This window comes from Cinclus cinclus, chromosome 5 (genome assembly GCF_963662255.1).
Source record: "Cinclus cinclus chromosome 5, bCinCin1.1, whole genome shotgun sequence".
Taxonomy (NCBI): Eukaryota; Metazoa; Chordata; class Aves; order Passeriformes; family Cinclidae; genus Cinclus; species Cinclus cinclus.
Genome location: NC_085050.1, coordinates 56278020 through 56289505, shown reverse-complemented (window position 1 = coordinate 56289505; position 11486 = coordinate 56278020). Strand labels below are relative to the sequence as shown.

The 11486-nt window shown below is 38.9% G+C and overlaps 1 protein-coding gene across 1 annotated transcript in view; it reads right to left on the bottom strand.

Annotated features, from left to right (window-relative positions):
* Positions 1 to 7807: 7807 nt before the first annotated feature.
* Positions 7808 to 11486, bottom strand: part of SNCA (synuclein alpha) — a 61024-nt gene continuing 57345 nt past the window's right edge. Inside the window, exons 5-6 of the mRNA XM_062493845.1 lie at positions 8782 to 8871; positions 7808 to 7840 (exon numbers count right to left, since the gene is read on the bottom strand). Coding sequence (XP_062349829.1) covers positions 7808 to 7840; positions 8782 to 8871 — 123 coding nt within the window. The remainder of the gene's footprint in view (positions 7841 to 8781; positions 8872 to 11486) is intronic.

The window sequence follows — 11486 nt, the reverse complement described above, 5'->3', positions numbered from 1 at the left end:
AAAAAATAGAGCAGGTTTCCTTTTTTAAAATCAGCACATGTCCATTGTACTAACCCTGCACTTTCTGTACATTATGTCTCCAAAGAGATTCCACTGGGAATCAGGTTGTGACCTGATAGTCAATGCATCTGGACTTTGTAACTGTATGCTATAAGATCAGCAGAAAGTCAAGGATAAAAGTTAACTGAGAAAACAGACCATTTTTTGGCAAGAGTATCCTGGAAATAGTGTGTGAGTGAAATTCTTCCTGAGCCCTGAAGGAAGAGACAAATCAAGAAGGATGCACTCCAACTCCTGACACTCGGTCACAGGGTACCAGAGTTCAGACTAGACTCTTGCTGCCCCAATCAACAAATTCAGAGCTGATGGGAACAAGCCCAGCTCTCCTCTAGCCCAGATGTCATTGGGGTCAGCATTGGGGTCAGCCTTGGGGTCAGCACGTGGCTGTGGCATGATCCCAAGCCAGGGAAGATGGAAAAACAATTATCTTCAGGTACCTTGGCTGCAAACTGATGCTGTGCAAATCAATGATATCCATGTGAATATTCATGTTCCAGTTTATTTAATGAAAAAACTAGAAAATTGTTTCATCTAACAATGAATTTATTGCACTGAATTTCAGCATTTGACATATAACTGAGCCTATTCCTTGCTTTCAATTTAAATTAAGAAGTTGGAGGAAAAGACCTGCTATTTCTCTTTTCCACCACAGAATTATAAGTGAGATAATGAAGAAAAACCCCTTTTGGTAATGTTTCTGTTTTTTAAAAGTCAGCCATCTAAAAATAGTATGGCTTGATCATTTTAACAGAAATACCTGCATGACAACAGGAAAACCTGCAAACTCATTCTTTTACATTTCCCAGTTCAGCTGTCTTGATCTTGTCCTGTATTTCTTGAAGTCATGAGAGCCATTTAGCCCTGGTAAAAGACATAAAAAGTGTGACAGGAGAAGATAGAGGAAAAGAAACATCAGACTATAGCAACTAGCTACAGAGTAATTTCCAGTTCCTTAATTTTGTCTGCTGTATTATGCCCACATAATTAAATGAAATCAGAGTAGCTTCAGAATTAGCATAACAACACCTCTCAGATCTACAAGCACTTTGCAAGAACAGCCATTTCTGGTTTACAGTTGGGGTCGTAAGTTCAGTTTAGATGATTTCCCTACCACAACCTCATAAGCAAATAGTGAAATTTGAAATAAAATTCAATTTAAATTTAATTGCTTGCCTCTGTGTCTCACATCACTGAAAGATGCCCTTGTTGTCCCAACAAGTGGGGGATCTGTACTTGCCCATTGATTTTAGTTTTCTGATTGTAACCCTTCATGTCCATCACAGACACAGAAAGCTGAAGGCACAGCCCTATATTGGCTGCACTGCTACTGCAGGTACTAAAGAAACAGCAAAGCAATACTTCCCACTTACCTTTAGAAAGCATCTGCTTTTTGCAACACTGAAGTCACACACTCTTCTTCCTTTCCTTCCCTTTTCAGTTTCTGAGATAAAGTAAATCCCTCTTTAAAGCCAACATTTTCTCTGGAATTTACATCCCTGTCAGCCAGGTGGAGGTAGAACTGGTTCATTAAGCTGGAGATGGTAACACAGAGATACACCATTTTAAACAATGCTAAATTCTTTGCTGTTGGGTAAACTCAAACTTTTTCATTACAGTACCTGTGCTTTGTCTAATGAGAAGCCTGACAGGAACTTAGACAACAATTTACAAAGCACTGAAGTAGCCCCCAGGGACTGAGAACTGAGCTCTGCTCTAACATCACTCATACCATTTTCCTGAAGATTTCAAAAGAGTCTCCAGAGGCAACACACTGGATTGTGTTCTCCTGACCTCCAGTTTAACACTATTATCCTGTTACTTCACTTAAGTTTCAGTAATATTTGAGGTCCTATCAAACAAGGGCATGAAGACTCATGGAAGAGGCAATGACCTTTCCCTCCAGCAACCTTGTGAAGTGTAAGACAAGAAAAAGTGATTAAAGAGAGAAAACAGATGGGCAATTTATCAACATATTAAATGCACCTTCTCCCCAAAAGCTTCCCTCTCTTCAACAGTTCTTGCCTTTCAGATCCTGAGGGAGTGAGCACTTGTGCTGTCATTTCTAGACTGACTTGCATTAGTCAGCTAACATCCTCCCAGAGCTGCCTTGCCATCAAGCTGCTTCAGAGCAGAGCTGTTCTGCAATGCTCAGCTGTATAGTGAAACTCAGGATAATTCCCCTTATTTAAGCAGCAGAACTTCTCCTCACGAGAGAGAGACTACCTTGATTTAACATGATCGTTTGCATGATGGTCTACCCCTGATAGGAAGAGCTTGTTGGCAGCCACACAGGAGCCACTGTCACAGGAGGCACTTGGGTTCAGAAAAGCCATGCTGCTCTTAGGAGCAGGTGGTTTGCCAAAAAAATCCAGTGTGTCACTAGGAAATGTCAGAGTTTCTGGATAGGGTGGCTTTTATTATCATTCTCAGTTACGTGGAACTGGCACTCTGACAAGTGCTTCAGAAAGAGCACTAAGCACAATGTGGGGGAGAAAAAAATGTGAATCTCGACTGATGGAGCTGTATCATCCAGAACACCTAGACCAGAGGTGTAGTAGCAAGAGTGCATCTTTATTACACTGTGCATTTCACTGCAAAAGAAAAAATAGTGTCAGTAATGCCACGCTGTAGGTAAGACAAGCCACATATGGATTGTACAGTTGTGTGGTTATACCTGCAAAGTAGGTTACTTAGTATTTATATTAAATGCCTTAAAAATGGATTCCCTGAATTTGGGATAACTTCCCACCCTTGAAGACAATTATTAAAATAGTATCATGTACAGTATCTAATGATAGTTCCTACACATACTGAACAACCACTAACAGCAAGAAGAGACTCATCTGTCTGTGAAATGCAGAGTATAGGAGAGCTGTCACTCTAGTGCACAGCAACTACCTTTGCACAGACTGTAACAGACTGGAATCATCATCATACTTGAATTTGTTGAGCTTTCATAAAACTGCGAATGCAAATTGAAGGCTTTCAAAAGCCTGTTAATTTCACACCTTGGAACACCCCGTTATTCAGACAATCTGAAAATTTAGCAGAGTAATGGAAATATAGAAACCAATGGCTTAGTGGTGAATAGAAAGTAAAGGAAAAGTTGAGGTACCTCAGCAGTTGCCTTTTCATAAAACATGGGTGCTTTGGCTTCCTGTGAAGAGCTCTCCCCATGCTGCAGCTGAAAAAACCATACTTGCAATATCAGACATTCACCTTTTCTGCAGAAATGTACCTTACAGATGTATGGTAGACTCTGACCTATGCAGAGATGTGAATATTAGCGAAAAATCATGAAACCCCACTTTAATGCATCCACTCCAGGAAGCATTTGTGAAAGCGTTTATTCCAACATGGGAGAAATCTCATCTGACCTAGTTTCTTATTCTGTTTGTTACCTCCTGGCTGTCTCATCTGAAGTTCCACCTGCTGTTTCTCCATCTGCCAGTCTTTTTTATACCAGAGGAACCTTCTGAGTTACATGTTAAATGGCAGGCAGACTGTAGAACAATGGTTTATGTCTGCATTTAAATAGATGATACTTCCATTAAAAGTGTGTTATGGAGACACTAAAGGCTAAGGTGTCATTTGCATTTGGTTATTGTAACTCATGGCAGGCCTGCTTGTGTGAAAACTCACGCTATTAATTTCAGACCTTTGTACATCCAAGCAGAATGACCATACCCTGTGAAGTTCATTGCTAGTGTCTTTTCTAGTAGTACTGAAAGCCTCAAACTAGGGGCCAAAAAGTTACCAGGTAATTTGGTTAAAGTCACTGAAAACTAAAACCACTAACAGAGAACTATCTGTTTTCTCCCACTTACTTCCTAAGGTATTTCAGAGCAGAACACCTAGAGTAAGTTTGGATTAATGTGTGAATAAACATCAATTACCTGAAAGAGTAATTATCTCTAAGGTTCCAATACTTAAGGGCAACTATCCCATTCAAACCCAGAATTTGAGGTGTATTTTGCTAGCAAACAAAACCACAGCTATGCTGAAAGAGCCTGGCAAAGGCAAAGATGTGGGATTATTAGGGTAGCTATCTTTTTTTCCCTACTTTTGCTATCCTTAGGTGTTTTGCAAAAAACTTCCTTTACCTTCAGCAAGTTAGGAATCAGGGAGCATCACCTCCTTCACATATCTCCCTGACAAAAATCTACTGTACAGCCAGTGCTTCAGGAAACTCTAGAATCAAGGGTTTCAGCAGTTATTTTCTCCCAAAAAAAAGCATACAGAAAAGAGCTGGAAATTCACCATGTCAGTGCAGACTACCACACATAATTGATATGAGAAGATCAAATGTATACTGGAGCCGTAGCTGTCCTAACACACCCATGTGAAGCCAGTGGGAATCTTTTCATAGATTTCAGTGAACTTTGGATCAAATCTTAGGGGCAACTAAGTACTCCTGTTTCATGTATAAAAATTCTATGAATATGTGTAGGCAACCATTCTGTATCTGTCTTTCACTGTGCTCCTGGAATAATTTCAGCCATTAAATGGACAGCTGTGGATCTTCTAGTCTCCCAGTTCTTGGAAGCAGAGGACTCTACCCTGAGTTTGCTGCAGCTATTTGACCCACTGTCCATGACTGATTCTACCACATAAGAATCCCCGGGCCTAGAGTATTCCATGCTATGAAAACCAGGATGAATAAAATCTGTGCTTCCTGTAGAGATACAGGCATGTTACTTTTCTTTGAGTTTATGACATTGCAATTTGCCTTAATTTGCCTACAACTGTCTTGGGGGAACGAAGGTAAGTCTTGATGGGAAGAGGAAGCACTTGAAATTCATGATAGGAAAGTCATGTAATACAAGTATTAACACTATGATTTACAGTAATAAAAACATTATTACAATGAGTTTAATTAGGAACCATTACAAGACCAATTAAAGTTGTCAAAATAGAACAAAAAAGCAACATGTGTTTTTCCCCTGGAGGAGAAGGATACAGTGAGACTTGTTATTAACTCTTAATTAGACAATAGAAGATTGCTTTTGCTTTGAGCTAAAATCCAAGCTCTTAGAAAAAAAGAGCTCCGAGTTACAGTCCTCTCTGGAAAATATTGTTTAAAAAATTTTTAGCACACCAGCAGAAACATCTGAGTTCAGCAGTATCTATTTAGTTCAGCTTTAGCACCCAACACAGTTCTGACATTTGCAACCTGCATGCCAGTACCCATCTCACTGCAAAAAAATAAGACACAATGGTACTTGGTTTACTTGGAAAGGATGATCAGACAGCCCTTAAAGGAATCTAATTAAAATACAGCTTGTTACCAGAGCAGTGCATCACACTGTGCTGCCATAGTAACCAGGGTCCCATGGACTTTTGGGGCCATCTGAGGGCATGTTTGCAAGAGGCACACAAGAACCAAACAGATCACCTTTGGTATATTTTAAATTACCTAAAAACTCTGAATGATTTGCTGATATTACCAATGAAAGAAATTAATTAATTCTGACATGTTCAGATAACAGACCAGTCTCAAGAACAAACTTATTACTATTCTTTGTGACATAACACTTCCCATGGCTTATTTAAGAATGACTTATTTGAAACATGTGAACAACCAGCTTAAATTGATTCTCTAGTAAAGAAACAATTGAGAAATCAAGACCTGTGGGCTGTGGAAGCAAAGATGAACAACAGAAATACATATTCTATTTTGACTGCTATTTCCAGAGTTCTTTTCTGAAGTATCAGGCAGAGACTCGTTTCAGCTGTTGCTTTTGGTGGATGATTCCCTGTTGCCATACTGGGGGAAAAAAAAAAAAATCACCTGATAGCACTGGGCTTTTCTTCCCAAATCCTTCCCCTAGAACAGAAAGATCCTTAAACAACATAAGGAGATATATATAAAAGCAGTATCTTACATTGTACCCCATTCTGATAGAATTTCCCAGAAATGCAATCAATAGTTTTGTCACTGAGGCATTCATTTTTCACAGTAATGATGTTCAGGTCAAGGAACTCTTGACACATGACCTGTGAAGGGAACTGCAAACTGTTGGTGGGTTGCTACAGATCACCATGAAAGATTTCTGAAAAAAGGCACAGGACTTGAGCTTCCATTAAGCAATTAAGCTATTGATGAAAATACCTGAAAGTTGTTTAAAATGATCAAGGGGATTTTTCATTGCTTTGAAGAAGAAGAAAAAAAATTGAGCTTCATAGCAATTCCTCCGAAATAAATCTAAGTCCTGAGAGATATTAGGTTGGGACTGGGGAAATTGAAGCACTGGCTTTCTAAGCACCATGAAACCAGCCTGTTCACATGACTTTGGCTCAGAGTACTACATCATCAGCTCCCACTGTCTACAGATGGAATGGGCACACAGTTGGAAAAATCTATTTCGTGTTGGGCATGATAGTACCAGGAAGGTTGCAGAAAGCCAGAAAGGAGCTCAGTTCAGGAACAAGTTGGAGAGTTCATCCTCCATGGGTCTGTGTCTCTATTTGAGCATACAAATGACATGCACTGTGTGGTTGTGCCTAAGTTTCCCCACTTTCAAAACCAGACAACGATATTTACCTGTTACCCAGAACACTGAAAACAGTAACTGCAAGTCAAGTTCAAAATCCTACTCAAGACTAGAGAAACCCTAAACACAAAACTGCTTCAGGTTAGAGGTAGCACTTGATCCAAAATAACAACTAATAAAACATGATCAAAGTAAAACCATCTCGCATTTAGATCTGTATGGAAAACTATCCAGGCAGTGTATATCTAAAAATACACTGTACTGCTGCAAAATCTGACTTCATACAAGACAAATTCATTGCAACTAAGCCATCACTGTATATCCCAGAACTTTAACAATCTTAGAACAGTAATTCTTCAAACAGCCTCATGATTTCCTGATAATCTGCTGCAGCTCATTATTAATGGCTTCATTCACTTTCAGGTTGTCCTTAAACAGCAAGTTTATCAGCCTTACAAACAAATTATCTGTCAGCAGAGCTGCTGAGGTAGCTGCCCTGATTTTCTCATTCTTCACCATGTTTTTTGTACAGACTGGGCTTACATTTTCTGATTTTGCTCCTTCAGTTCCTTCAAAGGAAAACACAACTTGAATGCTTCAACAGGGGCTTTTGGAAGGGAAAGGTGGTGTTAGAAATCATCACTAATTTAAAAATTCATTTTTAATGGGTTATGTTTTATTTGCTTCAGTTGAACACCATTATTTACAGACACAAGTTAATAAAACACATCACAAAACAATAAAATTTCAACAACTAATATTTATAGGTGCATAGTTCATGCTCAATTACTTTTTTATATGTATAATACATACACAGATATATATAAAGCTCTCACAATAAGTCATCTCTGCACAGAAAGAATAGTCATAGGAAACAAATAAAAACTGTATAATAAACAATATCAAATTACTGACAGCCTATCAACAAAACGTACAGAATTAGAAATAAGCAGTAGACACTTAGGTGTTTTTACTAAATATTTTCTTTTTTAACTTTTAAACTTGAAGCCACAATATCCACAGCACAACAATGACCCTGCCAACCGGCTTTCATTTCAGCAGGAGTGAAATGCTGAAACAAGGTGGATGCAGTCACAGATACTCCAATCATTGCTGATGGAAGACTTCAAAATACACTGTAAAAACTGTAAAAAAATTTAACGACTGGGCACATTGGAACTCAGCACTTGTACAGGATGGGACGTCTTTAGTAGTTAGTAGATTTCTGGTGATAGAAAGGAAGGAAAGGACTCTCATGCTTCAGGTTCATAGTCTTGATACTCTTCCTATTGAGGGAGAGCAGAAATCAACACTACTGGTATTTTAGATAAAGACAACCTATTTTCTCTATTTATTCTACTCCTGGTGGATTCAATGGATATTATGACCCAAATATTATGAATTCTCATATATATTCCCAAATATATTGGTATTTAGTCACATTTTCCAGATTCTGTACCTTACAAGTCATGGTACTTAGGGAATAATTTGACTTTTACAGTGATTAGCACATTCAGCTGATGCTGCCAGGAACTCCTGAGGCCACCCATGACAATTCACTTGGAGAAGGAGGACTACCTTGGGGCTGAACAGCACATCAGGTGCTACAGATCCTCACATGATCCTCACATCATTTAAAGGAGTGTTGAACTATGGACACATGAGCAGCATCCATAAGTTCAGTAATATTCAAGATGTCATACTCAAGCCTTTAGGTCTTTTATTGGATCACAGCCTACATTTTTTATACCTCTTTTTTTTTAGTCTTATTACCTGTGCTACCATAAAACTGCTAGTCCAACTACCAGTGCACCATGCCAGACATTGTAGCAATATTTTAGATAGCTGTTTCATAAAAACCAACAAAATAATTTACTCCCATAATTGCATTAGGATCATCCTTCACAAAGTATGATGCACTGGTGAGCAGCCAAGCTATTAAAACAGTCTATGAAGATGCAGTTTGTCCTGTATTCCCTATATTTAACATTCAAAAAAGGATTCCTCAAACCCCAGGCACAAGTGTTTTGAAACACTCAAAATGTTTTCCCATTTAACTTCCTTCCTATCAAAAAAGCAATTAATTTTCTGATTCCCAGCACTGTTTCTGCTGTACCCTTGCAGCTCCCAGCATCAGCCTGGGCCAGGCTCATGTAATTCCAGCATGCAGTCCCCTCCCGTGCCCTTCTCTTAGGTGTATTCACAGCAAACACCACAACAGATTTACCTCTGGAGGCATCTCGTAAGCCTCGTTCTCAGGATCCACAGGAGCACCTGTATTATTCACCATTCCCTCTTGCAGGAAACCTTCTTCATTCTACATTTAAAATAGGGAAAGAAAAGTGACAGTGACTGCTTGCCTCATCATTTGCACCAAAATGTGAATTTTCCCCCCCATCACTGGTTGATGTCTTGGCCTGTCCTTTGGCTCTGGGATCCTGCCAGGAGAGAGTGGGAGATATTAGCTGCAGAGAGATCTTCTCATGTTTCACAGAGGTATCCATGGGAATGGCAACTACCACCCTTTGGAATAGCTGGGACCCCATTTTTCTCTTGCCATGGACAGGCCAAGAAGTCAATCTGAATAAAAGAATAATACCACCTCCAACTGAGTACCTTTGGAAAATATTTTAATCTGACAGAAATGCTCTGGTCAAGTCACAAAGCAAACCAAAGCAGGGTTTTTTCATTTTTCCATTTTGTTTAATCCTATAGACACATCCATCCTCTTATAAACCATTGTTTATTTTGAAGTTTTAGCCTTTCACAGTACATTGTGAAAAGGGGGAAACATGCCTTTTTTTTCCTTCTGTTCTAGAACCTAACTGTATTGGAAAACACTTTTTCCCTTTAATGTGTCACACCTTTCCATGCTTTCTTGTGCTAACCAGCATGTTAATCTATACACTACTGGTATATGATACATGGTATGATACCTTTTACCCAGCTTCCTGCATTTTTTATTATAGAAGCACTTAATTTTATGCAGCAATTTTAGTAAGAGACTCATGCAATTAAGAAGATGGCAATGATGTGAAGAATAACATGTTGAATTAGATTATTAAAGGAAGATTATTATCCTCCTAGAACTACAGATACTCTGTATCATGTGAAGCAAAGACAAAGGAAAAAACGCACAACATTTCAATTGGGCCAATCTTTGTAGTTGTTCCTCTAGAAGCTCACAGAGAAGAAATATGAGTTCTGCCAGAGCAGAGGCTGCTGGAGTCCATCATGAACTGTAGGAAAATGATATGAAAACAGGCAGAGTGTCTCAATGGCTCTATTGTGACCATGCTGATTTATAACAGGTGTCAATTTAGACAGAAACACACTAAAACCAATTACAGACACTCAGGAAGAAATTCATTTTAAAAACCCCACTTGCAGGCTGGTAGAGTAGACAGAAATACAAAATTAAGTACATCATAAACCAGACTAATGAGATAATTCTTCAAAATCTACAAATTCTAAGATAGTGGCACTCAATTAAATTTAGGATACAGACAAAATGAGCATAAGAGAAGCTAAACCTGAAATTCACCTCTGAAAGCTTAACACAGAATATAAAATGCAAAAGAGGTGGCACTAAAGCCTCCTTACCTTCACACAGTATTTATTGTGCTTCTCCATTTGCCACATATTGGCTCCCTCTGTGGTTTAACCAGGTGCCTTTAGTCACAACTCTCTGGTCCTCACTTTCTGCACCACTCCAAGCACACACTGTGACTTCATCTACCAGATACCAACCCTGCTCTTTCTAGGATCAGTCACCTTTCTGATATATATGTAGGTACTCAAATTTTTCATCCTCAAAGTTTAGGATGTGCAGAACTTATATCCATAATAGAGATTCTTCAAGCTCTTTTTTCAGACTTTGAAAGGTCCAGTATGAAGAGATACCTGCTCCTATTACTTCTCAGTGGGGCCAGATATGCTTTTTCCTTTGGAGGTAAGCAGCATGGTCTGTGTGGAGTCTAACTGTTCTTCCAAGTTCCCTCCATGCACGTACCTCCTCTGAGTCAATACCCTGAGCTGCCCTATGGCACAGACAACAAAAACTGGTGGACAAATTTCAAAAAGCCAAAGGACTCTGATGAATAAGGTTGCAAGTACCTTTATTTAGGTATTTAATAGGCACCTGTGTCTTCCAGAACTGACACAAATTTGAGGTGTTCAATATGAAAGGTGAAAGGTATTTTTTCAGGCTTGAAATTATGAGAAAAGCTAGGCCAACTTGCATTTCTGTCTCATCTTATTAAAACACTTGCGCTCCTCAGATTACTTGATTTCAGTAGTTTCTTACCTCAGCTTCTAAACAAATTTTTAATAGCATTTATGCCCATTTACTTTTACGAAACGTAGTATCAATCCCTACTAGCTTTGACTGAAAGAGCCAAATAGTGTGTGATACAAATTTTACAGCTGTTACTGTGCCCTTGATCTAACAGACCAGCTCTAAAGACCTACAGCTCCTGTCACATGCACTCCTGCTTAATCCAAAATACAATTTAATTTATGCTTCCCCCAGTCATTAAGGAACAGTTTCAGCTAATAATCAGTTCATCAAGTAAAACTCTGCCCAAAATCAGCTTGAGGGTGCACAAGAAAGCATGCATGCAACTTAATGTTATCTGCAGCAGGAAAACAGATGGCAAGTGAAACTGCCAGGACCATTATTAACGACAAGGAAAAACACTTCCCAGCTGAATTGCAAATAAGAGCTTCAAAGTTTGTTACCTGTTTTATTGTTCGGAACCTCTGCAACGGGTCTGGACTGTCCATCAGGATTACTGAGACACAAGGCCTAAAAGACTGAATTTATCATCTTTCCAAGTCCTTTCAGCAAGTTTAGGATGGAGATTTCTCTACAGCTTCAAATAAAACAATCAGCAGCACTAGAAAAATACAACATCAACTACAATGCTACTA